Below are 15235 nucleotides of genomic sequence, written 5' to 3' on the forward strand. Positions count from 1 at the left end.
GATGGTAAGCGACTCGATTTGACCGATGCAAAGGAACTGCACTGCCAATGTTGCCGGCGAAGCTTTTGGATAAGTCTGCGCAGTTTATCAGCACCAAATGCAGACGGCCATGTAAATCATGATCTAGCACCCCGGCTAGGCTGGTCGATGACTCACGGCACACGGAACCGTGTGCATGTGTGGAAACTCAAAGTCATGTCGCAGTGCTCGATTGAAGGGGGAGAAGGAGACGCCCAGGGCGCCTTAATTCCGAGTGCGCCATCACCCCATCTCTTACCAGCATCTACAAGGTTGTCGTGGTTGTTTACTCGCCAGATCCTTCACCCGTTCCTGGACCCAGTGAGCCCACGACCCCATCGAAAAGGACGATGATGTCAATCTGCAGACGCACCGTCCGGAGCAGATCATCCGTTGCATGCATATAATACAAGTAAAGTACGATGGCATTTTGGTATTCAGTTATTTGGGTCTGTTGGCTGCCGTCTGCAACAAGGCCGTGGCAATGATGCTATAGACATCTCTCATTTAATCGTCGTTCAATATCAGACGCGATCAGGACAATATCGTTGTTTTCCGCTCACCTCAGCTTCTGTGTCCACTGTTTACTGCTTGAGCTTCACGGAATGCTCAAAAGTCCCAGAAGCTCTTTTGAGTCTTGCTTTTCCCATTGGTCCCCGCCTTTTCCTCCTCGTCTCCCATGCTCCAGTGACTCTCCATCCCCTTTCTCAACCGACTCTGTGCAGGCGGGTTTTGTGGCTGGTCAGTCGTCTCCTCGTATGGATCCCAGTGGGTATCCATTTGCGATGGCTTCTTGCGGTGTTTGCTGGCAAGCTTGTTTTCATTATTGGCCTTTCCATTGGCTGGTGATGCATCAGCCATTGTCCAGTGGCTGTCGAAATCATGTTTGCGGTTGGTGTTGTTGGTGATCGTTGAGAGCGGAGGCTTTTCCTGCGCTTTGCCATTTTCGTCCTCATCGAATACATTATTTGAATATAGTCCCATGCGATCACTTGCCGAGCTGGTTGGACGATCTGAGGTACGATTGGTGGCCGGTGTCGCAGTGTCTCTCAGTTGAAAGTGTGTTTCCGCATCTTTTCGAGGCTTTGGGACAGCGTGGCGCTCGATGGGTGTTCCGTCGTCCTGTAGTTCAAAGTGGATCTCGTTGTCGCGGCGTGGCTTGCCAGCGATCTTCTTGCCCGGGGTCTCCACCTCATTCACGGTACTGTCCAGGCTGAAGTGGACTATGTCTTGATCTCGCACCTTTTGTGTAACCTTCTCGGGCGTAAAGAAGTCGGCAAAATCCCATTGAGATTGCTGTCTGTTGGACTTCCCTCGTACTGGCACTGCTTGCATCGTTGTCTTCGGCTTGGGAGTAGCATCACGATACTGCAACGGGTCATCTTCCAGCTCTTCTCCGAGATTGAAATGATTGTACTTGGCAGGGTTGGACTTGTAGCCGACAGGAGCAGGCTCGTTCGGGTCATCGGCGAAGAGGCGGGGAGGGCCAAACTTCTGGTTGCTGCCCTTCTTGGGCGCCACAACAGGCTCGATGGGGACTTTCTTTGGCGATCCTGGTTCGTGGTCTTCATGTCCTGCCGCGAACAACTCACTCATCTCCCGTGGTGGGGGTCTCGCTGATGCCCGGGGAGCCACAGCATTTGGACCCAAGGTCGGCTCATTCTCATCAACGGGCTTCGGTGAAAAGAGGTCAAGACTTGCGTGAGGATCCTTGATGTGCCTCTTGCTCGGGGATACGTTGCGTGAGGAGGCAAGACTTTGGTTTTCGGAGCGACCACGAGGAGTAGTGGGCAGTTCTGACGCAGAGAGCGCTGCGGTCAAGCTGGAGTTGATGAGTCTGACCTGGTCTTTGCCGTCGACCACAGGCCAATTCTTGCCTCTCGAACCAATCACTTCGGTCTGTTTCAACAATGAGGCTTGATCCCAGGAGATGCGGATGACGGAGATCTTCTGTTCGGCATCGAAATGGACAATATGTGTCTAGCCAAGTCCGCCGTCAGTTGCAAACGCACTCATGCGGAGAGGAGCACTCTTACCATCGGAATTGTCGCAATCTTGTCGACAACGAAGTTCTCAAGCCCTGGCAAATATGATCCTCCACCTGAGATGAACTCCAGCACTGTCTCAACTTCAAGAGCAACGGCATTAGGTCCCTCCACCGCCGAAATTATTCTTGCACTTTTAGTCTTGACTAACTTTTTGTTTTGAGTCTCAAGATGTCGAACAATATTGACAGGCTGTGTCAAGGTAGTCAGGGTGGTGATGTAGTGGAGGGAGGCATTCTCGGACAGGCTGATAGGATTGGGTAACTCCAAAAACCGCTGGTAGATGTCTTTGAGTGTCATATTGAGGACGACGCTGCGGGTTCAAGGTGTAACTCCGCGAAGCAGTCGTGAGCGTCTGGCAAAGGAGGAGGAAGGGGTTCAATCGTCAAGGTATACGTGTGGGAGATGCTTTCGACAAGGGTTGTGTTGTTTGTGTATGTAGCAGCAATAGTCAGGTGGAAAGAGCCACGACGCAAGGGTAAACAACAGATCGAACGAGGGTGGAAGGAGAAGGCAAGCTATGCGACGTCTTTATTGGGAAAGGATAATTTGACGCTTGTTGACTACAAGGTGGAATACCAACCCGACGACAGATTTGAGTCGCAGGCAGCAGAATCTATGGGTGTCTTGGTAGTCTAAAGGGAGGAAGCAAACATGTCAATGGGCAATGGCCTGTCCCTGAAAGTTGCATTTCGTTAGCGGTGCCAGGTGCGTGAGGTTGTTCAATGAGAAGACGCGTTGCCCCGCCATCGCGTCCAAAACACCTAAAGTTGACCTTCATGCAGGTGTTCCGCCTTAGCGTCGTTTCAGAACTTTACTCCGGGCTGGGGGCCATGTTTGAGCCCTATGCCACACAAGCCTGGCCTTTGAGTGATGAGCCTTGGGCCTTCTCATCGACGGTCAGTGTAATAATCACTTTCTGATCCAATCTTTGAATCCCCATATCCAGAATACCCATCGAGGGCTTTTCATCGTGTACCACCTAATACTGCGGCCAAAGTCACAGTGTCTGCGTTTCGCCATCAGGCTGCGGTCCAACATGACTGTGTGTCACTTCAACTTGGTCGAGGACAATCTCTAGACAGGGAGAAATACTGTGACTGGAGCCTAGAATGTTGGTTTGGGCCAATTGCACTGACATGGCGGACGACCTTTCTGCGAGAAGAATGCTGCCCTGCTGTGATCAAAGCTCTCATGCGACACTGTTCCCGTTAGTGGCCACTTCGCAAAGACAAAAGGGCTCGCGCCTACCCAAACCATTGCGAGGACATCTTCCCAATGGCATACATATTGCCCACATCACTCCGCAAGCCGATCAGCTGGACCCTCACGGCCGAGCCTTTCTCGATCACATCGCCGGCGTTGTTGGAGTATTGCGGTGGAGTAGCGTCAGGATTGTGTCGCATATCAGGCGGAAGATGCTGCCGTCTTGTCAACGCTCTGATGCTCGAAATGACCACCATTGTGACCTACCAGCTTCGAAACGAACACTGTAAGCGGGCCAGCTTCACAGAAGACACCTTGGGGCTTTATGGAGGAGACAGCGCAATCGATCTGTTCATTGTCACTTGTGAGAAAAGATCTCTTCGCCCAGTCATAGCAGATATCCGTACCGTCTCTCCCTTGAAAGGTTTCCACAGGATGGCTCGATAGAGGATTGTAAAGTGCGCTTCCCCAGAACCTGGCCTCACTCTTCCAGGAGAGATATTGTAGATGTCCATTATGCACACGATGTAATATTCTCCATTGCAGCTCCCTTCTAGATCCGCATAGAGCTGATCTTTAAGCCTCTCGTTCACATTGGCCGCAAAAAAGGATGGATGGATGCTGATTTCGCGCTCGAGATATCGTAGAAAGAACATCGCGCCTGGCTTGCTTGCCTGCCTGCCTGTCTGTCTGTCTGCGGACCCGACTCGCCCCTTGGTAACAAGTGCGCGTGTACAAGGGACGAGGTAGGATGTCAGCTTTTCCCTTTTCGCTTCTTCTTCTGCTGTGTGGCCTCAATTCATCCTCTTCTGCACGCGGGGGGGGAGGAGGCGGCGTCGCTCTTGTCACCGGAGATCGAGATCTGGGACAGAGGATTAACACAAAGAGGCTAGAAATGAAGGACAGCTAGAAGGCCTTAATACCTCAGTGTAAAGCCCGAAGATGAGAATTGGGACTTTTGATCGTGCGCCGACTGGGACGGAGAGAATGTAAATGGTCGCGCGAAGGCTGTGTTCTCTGATTATTTTTTGATGGCGGCGGCGCCAAACGCATGCGCGATGATGCTGGGTGGGCTCGGCTCGTTAACCACTCAGGGTTTCCCGTGAAGTATGGGCATGCTCTAGAGGGGCTTCTCACCGCCCACTACTAATACGAGTAGTAGACAAACTCCAGGCCTGGGTGCCCAATGCCGACAGGCTTGGCGCCTGCGTGAATTCTTTCCAACTTCACGCGATCACACTCACATATTCGGCAATGTCCATGACACAGTGAGGAGGCACCTTATACTTACCATTCTTGCTCTGCATCTCTTCTTCAAACCCTATTCAAACCCTACCGTTCTCCATGTCGCGTCTCCTCGAAATCATTGTTCCAGGATTGAACAGGTCTCGCTCCAGCTTGATTGCATTGTCCACTTTGTGTCGACATCAACTACACATGGGACGAATGGCGAGAGATAGAGAGAGAACCAAACAAGAAAGAACTGACAAGAGACCCCCGGGATGTAAAATTATGATCTGGTTTCGTTATTTACATATGTCTCGTGCTGAACATAGCCCATACGCTGGGTTTTCTTTCTAGACTCGGCCGGGTTATGAGGGGATACATAGTGCTAAGGACAGAGCCCGACAGAGGACACTACAAGGGTTAAACCTATCGCACAGCGACGTCCGCAGAACCCTGTCTCTGGACATGGTCGCCTCTTTCTTGTCCCGCAGCCAGAGCTTCCAGCCTGGCCGCTTGTACGCGGTGTTTCCGGATAACGGATATCCATTCCGGCTCAGGCGGGGATTTCGTCCTCGTCTCTGTCGCCGCCGGTGCTGCCGCTGTTGTTCTGTCCTCGGCGCCCGCCTGGCCACTGAGGTCATGCCTGATGTTCGGTGTTGTGGCCTCGTCTTCGTCCACAGTGGCTTTCGTATCCTCGGCCACACTTTCTGCGGATACCTCAGCTGCGTTCTCGCCCTGGTTGACGTCTTCGTCTTCGTCTTCATGGTCATCTAGCTCCGCTATCATGAGGCTGAAGTCCGCACCTAGCCGGCCTAGCGAATTTGCCGCGTAGAGCACCTGCATCAGCAAGCTCTCCCTCGCTGTGGTGTCTGTCACGTTCGGAAGGTATTGTTTGAGCGTTGAAATGAATATGTCAATCAAGTACAATGGGAATGTCTGCAGGGCTGAAGGTAGCGTGAGGGATAGATCTAGCGACGCTGCTGGGGTAGTTGCAGAGGAGAAGGATTGCGGCACCTGTGGTTGCTCGTCCTCCGGGAAGATGTTGCGGTACATGCTTATTGTCGCAAAGGACTGTTCGCGAAATATTTCAATGAATCGTTTTAGATAGCGTTCCGTTTGTTGGCCAGCCAGAGAGGGATTATAGCCTCCTCCGGAAGAGGACTTGCGGTTTGGTAGGGGTCGCGTTGTACTTGAGGGCGTCAGATGCTTCTGGGAACTTGATCCGGAGCTGGCGGCTTCTTTCCGTGCCAATGTCTCTTGGTCGGCGAGATCGCGTAGTGGAGAAAGAGCCTCGATCATATTCAGGAACGTGCATAGCCGAGAGACCAGGAACAGGGCGCCAAAGTGACCTTCGTCCTGGTGTGACGATGCAGTCGTGCCTAGTTCAAGTTGCGAGGTCAGTGTCGGTGCCAATGGGCCGTGCTTATTAGTCTGAGAACCTGCTGATGGCAAGCCCATTGTTGTACTAGTTGACAGCTCTGGCGCCACGCGTCGTAACCAACCGATCATCCGTATAGCAGCAGCAAGGCGAAGATTCTGGCTCCGAAGACTAGCAATCAGGTTCGTTGTCATGTCCTTCATGGCATTTTGGGCATCGGCGAGTACAGACTTCACCAGCTGGGAGTCAGGATAGAGAACCTGAAGACGTTTGATATGGGCGAAAAGATCGAGGGCTTGGGTATAATTCGCGCCGCTGGTGCCGGAGGATGCCGAATTCGTTGATGCCGCCGATGTAGTATGGGCTGAGGCAATCGCCGCAGAGAGTAGAGATGGAAGCTCCAGGATGTCCTGAGCTTTGTCCGCTTGCCGAGCGAGAAGGGCGGACTCCTTTCGAGTGGTAAGGAGGGCATTTCCACTGCCTCCAGTAGTGCTTTCCTCTTTGGACTTGCTATAAGTCGAGGCGAACTTCACGGCACGAGTATCCAGTTCAGGGATCGCATTCTTGATCGATTCGGCGGATCTTGATATAAGCGGGAGTGACGACCGGAGAATACTTAGGTGGTCTGATGAGGTAGTCGTCGTTCGGTGAGACCGAGAACTCAGTGCCTGGATCGAGAATAGGTTGGACTGTGCTGATTGACTGAGTGACTGAGGCTCTGTTGTAGTCAAGTCGCTGAGACGGAGGGAGACGAGGCGGGACAGATATGTAGAGATTTCTGGGGATGAAGATGGTGATTGAGACGTCGATACGAGATGAGGTTGTAGAAGTTCGTAAAGGGCATCTGCCATCTTGACATGGATTTCGAGACTTGGAGAATTGTGGAGTTTGTTGTTTCAGAATACAACGATGCAAGTCTATCACCTTGTTGCCATCTATTCGATCGAAGTGGGATATTGGATCAGTCGGAGAGAAGGAGAGCGTGGGTACGACCAGTTTCAATTGGCTGAATCGGAGTTTGTCTTGGCGTAAGGCCACAAGGCTGCGAGGCTGCGAGGCTGAACATCTCCCAGCGACATTCACACGCCACATTCTCCCGCCTGACCCTTACTAACAATGTCCGGGGTTCATCCAGTGGACCCTCATGATTGTCTAGTATATACTGCGGTGACTCCGCTCCCGCCTCTCTTCATCTAGGATTTGCTGTAGCTCGCCAGAAACTCGCTCTTGTGTCCCAAGTTCCAGGTCCGCTTCCTCCACCTCTGCATCACTCTGATCGCCAAGCGCATCTGCCATCTTCCTGTTCGGATCGTCCAACTCTCCTCTCAATGCTCGAGCCAGTGACGAAGAAAACGCCTTCTTGCCTTTCTCATGAGACCCCGACAAAGAGCCAAAAGACTGCGTAGTTCCTCTGGGACTCTCGCTTTCCAACTCATCATCGGATCCGAAGGGTGAGCCCTGGCCCGATCTTGTCCCGCCACCGTCTCTACCAAGGTAAGATTTTATTCCACTCAGATTCGCACTTTTTCTCCCCGTATCCAATGATAGATTAGCGACAGAGGTTCGAAGGTTGCTGGAAGACCGCACTCTTGTGCGACTTTGTTCCCTGCTCGTACTGTTTCTCCTCTCGGCCGGGGTTGCCCTTGGATTACGCTTGAGTTCGCCTCCTTCCTGTACGGTTTCCGGTTCATCTCTGAACATGTCTATCGTACTTTTGCGTACCGGCGTAGGAATGTAACTGGCACCGGTGGGGTCATGGGCGTTTTTGGACATCGTCCAGCGTCTAACTGGTATGTTTTCGACGTTTGCGGGTGTTGATGGAGAAGAGACGCTGTTTTTTCTGGCCGCCTTCTCCCTCCTAAGGTCTGACCATCGCCGTAGACTGTTCTGAAGCACATACCTCCCATTTGCGCCCAACTTCATCACCAAAAATTCGCAGTGGTTGATGTTTCGGAGATCCTCAAAAAACTCCACACTGTAGTGATACCAAGCCATCAGAAATACGCGACTGCAGAGACCGTGCGTGACAAGAACAGCCACACTGGCCATTGTGTCTTCAGAAAACCGTCTCCAGAGCGAACCATTGAAGGATGATACGCGGTCATAGACGTCTGCTCCACTTTCTCCATTAGGAATGCGATAAAAGAAGTGACCATATTGTGCACGCTCTCGCCACAGTCTTTCAACTTCTTCAGTGTCTGGCTGAAAATTGCCAAAGTCTTGCTCCCTCAGCCTTGGTTCCTCATATACCTTGATGTGGTGTCGCTGGAATGGTGAAGGCGCAGGTTCATTCGAACACAGGCTCTTCAGAATACCTTCTGTTGTCTCCCTGGTCCTCCTGTATGGAGAAATGAAGAAGTGTAGTGTATCATCGGTTCGGAGGAGAGCACGAAGCTTCTCTCCTGCTGCAAGCGCTTGGCGATGCCCTTCTTCCGTCAATCCGACTTTGTGGTCTGGCGTCGTCTGGTGGATAGCTTTGTCACGGTTCCCTTCGGATTGAGCATGTCTGATAATGATGATCAACCTTGGCTTTCCCATGTTGCTGGACCAGTATTCACAATGACTGTGGTGGCCTCTCTGCCAGCGGTCTGATGTCAACTCGTGACTTCCGCACTCCCACACTTCCTTCGCTTGGTCTTGACAATACGCCCGAAGTAACTCAATACAGCCCAAGTTTTAAGCTCGGGATAAAGACCCGACACCCATACCATATGGTTTTAGACAGAAGTTGAGGAGTCATGACAGCCTTGTTTTGCAGACTGGCTCATATGATGCCAAGAGAATTTGTGCCCGATTAGGATTAGCCCAGACGCATTTGAATCGCGTTCTGCGAATGTCGCGATCATTGCGGGCAAGGCTCTCTCTCCTTCAGCCATCCCACTCGATCACCAACGCTTAGCTGAACTTATCGACACGCTCCAGCCACCAAGCTCATGCGCAGATCGTAGTCGCGACGCCGATATCCCCTTCCTTCCCTCCGAACGATCAAGGATTTCGAAGCGACAACAACGCCGACAACAAGATGAATCCCCAGATGCAGAATTATCGACAATATGCCCAGGCACAAGGAAGATCCCCAGCGGCGCGTAGGCCAGGTGAGTGCGACCCGAGCACCAGGATACTTGTACACCCAGATATTGGTGGAGGTCCCAAGAATTCCTTGAAGGAAAAGGACAATCATGACGGACAACACTTTATGGCTCTCCTGCCCCAACCCCGTCATTTGGTGGACACTGGACAGATGGCTCTCTTATCTGCTTTTCTCGCCCAACAACAAGAGATCTTTCACTTACAGGCCCTAGGTCAGATTCCTCCTGTCCAACATGCTGCTCAGCAGGCGCAAGCTCAGATGATGCAACAACAAGCCCAACAGCGCAATGCTGCGATTGAACACCAATTGGCACAGCGACGTGTGCGAAAACCTACCGACCGAAACATGCCGGATGGGCTAGAAGAGATTGTTATTGGAGATGGCGTCGAGCAGTATAAGAAACTGCGCGAGGCGGAGAAACAGCTAGACCATCTGATGGCACGGAAGAAATTGGAAATTCATGACAATTTTAACAAAAATGTCAAGAGGCAGAAGACAATGCGGATATGGATCTCTAATACGGTGTCAAGCCAACCTTGGCAACTGAATCCGGATGAGGAAGGCTTCACATTCGACTCCAACGGCGAGCCTTCTTATAGAGTCAAGATTCAAGGGAGGTTACTGGAGTATGACGACGATGACATCTTACACAGTGACGGCGAAGATGAAGAGATGGGAGGTCAAGACCAAACCAAAGAGAAGAAGATCAGACCGCCTTCCAAGAAATTCACACAATTCTTCAAGGGGATGACGGTCGAGTTCGAAAACCCGAAAGACAGCCTGGGCGATAACAATCAGATGATAACGTGGAAGAAGGGTCAAAACAGCGCTCAATCTGGCGAATATGACAGCATCGAGTTCGAGCGGAGATCCGACGAAAACGTCAACATCACAATCTGCCTAACACGCGACGAACAGCCCGAACGATTTCGCCTTTCCAAGGCTCTGGCTGAAACTCTGGATATGGAAGAGGCGGAGCGTGCCGAAGTCGTCATGGGTATCTGGGACTATGTGCGCGCCATGGGCTTGCAAGAAGATGAAGAACGCCGGAGTATTCAATGCGACGACTCACTCAAACGTATCTTTGATACCGACACGTTCTTCTTCCCTCAGGCGGCTGAACGGCTAGTCCCACACCTACACCCCTTGCCGCCTGTGCGACTACCCTATACCATCCGCGTGGACGAGGAATTTCATAAGAATCCCGAACCCACGGTTTACGATGTCCAGGTCGCGGTTGAAGACCCTCTCCGCCCATTGATTTTCAAACTCACCCAAAACCCAGAACACCAGAATACACTCCGCTCGATTGCCAAGTTGGACGACGAACTCGCCATCGTGGTACAAGCGCTGCATCACCACAAGGCACGGCACCAGTTCTTCACGAGCATGGCAAAGGATCCGCAGAAATTCATCGAGAGGTGGCTCAGCAGTCAGAAGAAAGACCTCAGCGTGCTGCTTGCGGAGCAAGAGCGAGGGGATGTGGCTGGCATGGAGTTCTCCAAGGGTGGAGAGGACAGCGTATGGGGCGGCGAAGTTGTTAGGGAGGCGGTGAGGTATCGGCTTGCCAGGGCAGAGACCTCAGGGAGGTAATCGACGCAGGAGGGCCACCTATAAAGTGTCATGTGTCATGGAGCTCAAGACACACACACACACACCAGAGGGAAGGGAGTTATCATCGTATTACGAGCAAAATGTTTCCATCCGTTCTACGAGGAACCAGGCGGCGCCACTCCAGGGGGTAATCGGAAATGGGGTGCGGGGGACGGCACAGTCCACAACATGCACCGGTTGAGCATCACGATGTATAATTATGTAGGTATTTAGGTCGCACAGGCGTGGGCAGGGGGCGTCCATATCCTTGTCCCTGTTCCTGTTCCTGTCCTTGGGAAGCGAGGTTCTTGTCCTTTTTTACCTGTTCTTGTGCTGGTTCTTGTACGTGTTCTTGAATTGTTCTTGACATGATACCTCGGGGTTTATGCTCCGTCTGTCATATCTAATGACATCCTTGAGCTGGTGAGTGAAGGATTTTGCCCAGCCCCGTTCCCAGGTGACAGTACGTTTCCATGATCCCATTGACTGTGGGAACATTGAACCCGAACATTCCATTCGGGGATGTACCATTTTGATGCATTTCTGCTATTTGAGATGCAAACTCGACCGGATCCGGGGGCTGTGGAGAGGTCCATGTGGTGGAAGTCGCTGAGGTACACATGCCTCAGAATCGAATCTTGTCTCTCAAAGCTAGGGGCAAGTGGAATTTGCATCCTGGATTGGTCCTTGAGTCCTTGACACCATGGCTCAAAGCCAGCCAGACCCAATTACCGGTTCGAATACTTGTTTCATCTGTCACGAACAACGCCCAGGAAGTTTAATCCAAGGGCAGCTGGACATGTTAACTTCTGAGAGTGCATGAATCAAGAAGGGGTTGGAGCACCTACGTGCAGTCCTATGCTATCCTTCCCTTGCGGCTGTGGGCATCAAGTGTCTTTGCCTCCACGATGGGCCCTAACGGCAATCAGCGATGAAAAGACCAACGGCGACCACACACACAAAGCTCCCATGAATGTAAATGTCCTTCCAATGCCTATGGCGTCCACCAAATCCTGCAGGAACGAAACTGTAAGTGCCGCCAGTGCGCAGCGAACGATATTGCTAGAAGCTTGAGCAGCATCGGGCGAGCGATGGTTTTTGTCCACCACGAGAGTGTTGTGGATCTGTCGAGCTGGTTGGAATACCGCGAATTCTCCTGAGAAAATAGTGGCAAGGGGCTACTTACGCTGAAATCTAATTGCATGCATAGCCCTGCCACGAACTGAAGAGAAGAGGGGGGTTGGCGACGTGCTTATGCCGCCGGAGTCCGTCAGTCTTGGTAGTCCTAGGAGGGAGGAGTTCGAACAATCCTAGACTAACTCACTGACCTTTTCGTAGTGATGGACCGAGCTGAAGGCCACGACAGAGCAGATGGTGGAGGCGGGATCCGCGAAGGGAGAGCTGGGAGGGTAGAGGTAGGTATCTCTCTGGCCCAAGCTTAGTCGCAGATAATATGACAGAGGATTGACGATAGAGAGTGTTTCCTGGTATCAGCAGCTTCCACCGAGCAATATACATTCCTACCATATTTGCCCTCTCCATCACAGATATCCGTCATTTCTCCATCCGGAACGGGGGGCAGGATCCGCATGCCATGCTTCATATTTGTCAGAACCCTGGACGCACGGCTGGAAAACCACTGATAGTGAGCAGTCAACATGCAACGGGCGTAATTTGGAACAACTGAAGTGCATGTAGTTGGGGCGGAAACAGGGGATCCTGGAAGAGGGCTATGAGCGAAGTATCAATTGAGTTGGTACCATCGGTGGAGCATCACCGGGCGTGATCACGCTGAGAGGCCAACAGGTAGGTATCGATGCTGGTGTGGGAAAGGCGTGTAGGTAGGTAAGTGTGATAAGAGTGTCTGACAGAGCAAGATGTAGTAAGCGTGGGTAGCCACTACCATGGACCATCAACGCGGTCCTCGACGAGCACCCATCAGCACCCATTAGGATAACCAACGATGACGGTAGGTAGAAAAGCACACATCTTCCCCCAAAATGCCCTACCAAAGGCCCAAAGAAAAAAAAGGAAAACAGATCGAGATTGTGTTCAATCCTCATCTTTCAAGACGTATGTATGTAGTTTACTCCCGTGGAATGTTTGTACAAGAAACTTTGGAATGGCCGATATTCGCGGAAAAAGGACGGGAATATCAAACAGGACTTTTCGTTTGCCGATCATGGTACATCGGTCCTGAAGCCTGGGTCAAGATTTCCAACGTCGCCTATGGCTGTGCCGCTGTTGCGGAGCATATCGAGAGCTTCTTGGCCCTGCTTTGTTCCGGGAGCGGGCATCAGCGGTTGTGACCCTGGTTGGATCGGCATCGACGTTGCAGGTACTGAGGGAAGACGGAATTCTGTTAGTCATTTCTTATGGACAGTCGTCGACCGATGGAGGTGGCCTGCCAATGGCTGCTTCCTGCTTGAAGTAGAAGAAAGGGAAGCGAGAAGGAAGGGAAGATAAGGCTGGGGATACAGATTAGTACTCACCGGGTATGCCCAGACTCATTCCCTCGATGAAGCGCTTGTAATACTGCGCCTCCTGGATGCTCTCCAACACATCTGCTCGGGCGGTATGTTTGAGTTCTTTCCTTGGTGCCGCCATCAGCACTGAATCACTCGCCCAGCGTCGTACCATCTCCTTCATGGCCGAGACATCAAACAGTCGGTAATGGAGGTGTTCCAGAATGACGTTCCAAGGTGGAATAGCCAAGAAAGCACGGTCGGCGTGGATACTGTTTCCTGCCAGAAGAGCTCGGCCTGGTTCGGGAATGTAATGTTTAATGTATGCGAGAAGTTTGGTGGCAGCTTCTTCAGCACTGGTCGACGAAACCAGGCATGCCTGTGTGAGACCGGACTCGCCATGCGTCTTGACGCACCACTCAGACATCCTCGAGAGCTGTTCCGGGGTGTGGAATATCACAGCATCGAAGCCTTCTGTGTCCAGCGGAGCGAGGTCGGCGGTAGTGATGATGCACGCTATGGACATGATTGTATCTTTGGCGGGGTTGAGACCCGTCATCTGGGAGCCAGTATTCGGTCAGCGCGGCACAGAAGCAATGGCGATAGATGAAGCTGGATAGGGGTAGATGGGCCAAAAGACGCGGTAAACATATTGCGAATCAACGAGGCACGGTCGGAGATAGATGTACGTGTGAGGCTTCATTGGAAGCTCCACCCCCTTGTGGGGGGATTTCAGCAATGATAGTTGTAACAGGTAAACAGAGGTGATTCTTTTGTGTTGCTGGAAAAGGGCCAGTAAGGGGTTCACTCGGTGTGTACACCTACCTCGCAGTCGATCCAGACCAGCGGATCGGTAGATCGGGTGAGTGCCATAGCTGGTGCTTCCTTGATAAGTTTTTCGGTTGTAGCTCGAGGGTTGTGTCTACCAACCTCTCAACATATATTTTTCACTCCAGTCTCGGCCTGTCAACGACAACTGTCTGGAACAAAGGCTCTGGACCCATATACCCACTTGGCAATTGGGTGGCAAACTGACTTGACAGGCCTCGCATGAATTAAAATGAGCTGCTCGACAACATTGCGTCGAAGAAAGACGTGGAGGAATGGAGGAACGTCGCCCACGAGGAACTAACCGAACCTCATCCAATGGGTGATTGAGCCCTGGGGAAAGGGTAATGACGATTATCTGATCATCTGTTACCCTTCGCCACTAGTGCGGCGACGTTTCTATGAGAGAGAATCTGTGACGAAGGCAAAGAAAGGACGGTACAACGCGAGAGATGATGACGATATGTACCCTAAGTCCAATACTGTTCGGAGCCAAGGCCCACAAGATTCCCGACCAATGAAATTGCAGCGGAATCGGAAGGAGCCCGGAGTGGAACTCCACCCTCCACCCACACAGGCCCCCCTTTACCCCTCACATATCAACAAACTACGTCTATAACGCTATGCCAGGGCTGCCGGGAACTACAGGACCATGGACAGCCAGATCAGCTTGCGATCAATAGGAGCTTTTACAATTTGATAATGTCATTGGACCTCCGGCCTGGTTTGCTGGCTGGCAGCTCCAAGCTTTTTGGGTTGTGCCTGTATGAGGTTTATCTTTTTGATCGAACACGAAAAGGACACTCGTCAATGCCTGGGAAATTGGTACAATTACCACCGCGGGTTGACTCGGCAGTCATGCGTCCACGTCCACGTCCACGCTCATGCCTTTTCCCCGCTCCCTTGGCCTGTTGATCCCTCTCTGGCCTAAGCACCCTTGGAGACTGTTTACAAGCCTCTGCACCCTTTCCCTGACCCATGCCCTCCATGCCTGCAGCCTCTCGGAGGGATCTGTTCTGCGATCACGTCCTGCATCGCATTCTCCAAGTACAGGCTCGTGCTGCAGGCATTTGTTTCGCACAATTAATCAAAATATTCGACGGCCAGCCCTTGCTTGCGTGTATCTTCACTCTCCATCTTATCATCCTGACTCCAAATTCTGCGGTCTTGACAAAAGAAAGTGGAAGAGTCGAATTTCCAACTCGACTGCTGACAGAAGCCGCCGTACGCGGCTCTCATTTCCTGTATGCTCAGCGCGTGGCATAGTACTGACAGGCAGTATTTCTGAAATATCCACACACGTCTGTCGATAAAAGTCTTCAGAAGCCGTGGACGAAATTCTGGGTCCATGGTCAACTCGCGGCATAGAGTTTGTGGGCTTGTG

At 51.9% G+C, this 15235-nt stretch overlaps 6 protein-coding genes across 6 annotated transcripts; 1 reads left to right on the forward strand and 5 right to left on the reverse strand.

The window, feature by feature from the left end:
- Positions 1-627: 627 nt before the first annotated feature.
- Z517_03174 (uncharacterized protein) lies at positions 628-2363 on the reverse strand (the record flags this gene model as incomplete). Its single annotated transcript, XM_013432282.1, has 2 exons — positions 628-1998; positions 2055-2363. The coding sequence occupies 2 exons, from the start codon at positions 2361-2363 to the stop codon at positions 628-630; spliced, it is 1680 nt and encodes a 559-aa protein (XP_013287736.1).
- An 892-nt stretch (positions 2364-3255) lies between these two features.
- Z517_03175 (uncharacterized protein) lies at positions 3256-3925 on the reverse strand (the record flags this gene model as incomplete). The annotated part of the gene is made up of 4 exons (XM_013432283.1): positions 3256-3265; positions 3315-3484; positions 3537-3617; positions 3677-3925. 4 exons carry the CDS (start codon positions 3923-3925, stop codon positions 3256-3258), a joined length of 510 nt encoding a protein of 169 aa, XP_013287737.1.
- Positions 3926-4922: 997 nt separating this feature from the next.
- On the reverse strand, positions 4923-6725 carry Z517_03176 (uncharacterized protein; the record flags this gene model as incomplete). The annotated part of the gene is made up of 1 exon (XM_013432284.1): positions 4923-6725. The coding sequence occupies one exon, from the start codon at positions 6723-6725 to the stop codon at positions 4923-4925; it is 1803 nt and encodes a 600-aa protein (XP_013287738.1).
- Positions 6726-7026: 301 nt separating this feature from the next.
- Positions 7027-8412, reverse strand: Z517_03177 (uncharacterized protein; the record flags this gene model as incomplete). The annotated part of the gene is made up of 1 exon (XM_013432285.1): positions 7027-8412. The coding sequence occupies one exon, from the start codon at positions 8410-8412 to the stop codon at positions 7027-7029; it is 1386 nt and encodes a 461-aa protein (XP_013287739.1).
- Positions 8413-8896: 484 nt separating this feature from the next.
- Positions 8897-10558, forward strand: Z517_03178 (uncharacterized protein; the record flags this gene model as incomplete). Its single annotated transcript, XM_013432286.1, has 2 exons — positions 8897-8969; positions 9009-10558. 2 exons carry the CDS (start codon positions 8897-8899, stop codon positions 10556-10558), a joined length of 1623 nt encoding a protein of 540 aa, XP_013287740.1.
- A 2481-nt stretch (positions 10559-13039) lies between these two features.
- Z517_03179 (uncharacterized protein) lies at positions 13040-13582 on the reverse strand (the record flags this gene model as incomplete). Its single annotated transcript, XM_013432287.1, has 1 exon — positions 13040-13582. The coding sequence occupies one exon, from the start codon at positions 13580-13582 to the stop codon at positions 13040-13042; it is 543 nt and encodes a 180-aa protein (XP_013287741.1).
- Between the last annotated feature and the right edge of the window lie 1653 nt (positions 13583-15235).

This window comes from Fonsecaea pedrosoi (genome assembly GCF_000835455.1).
Source record: "Fonsecaea pedrosoi CBS 271.37 unplaced genomic scaffold supercont1.2, whole genome shotgun sequence".
NCBI lineage: Eukaryota > Fungi > Ascomycota > Eurotiomycetes > Chaetothyriales > Herpotrichiellaceae > Fonsecaea > Fonsecaea pedrosoi.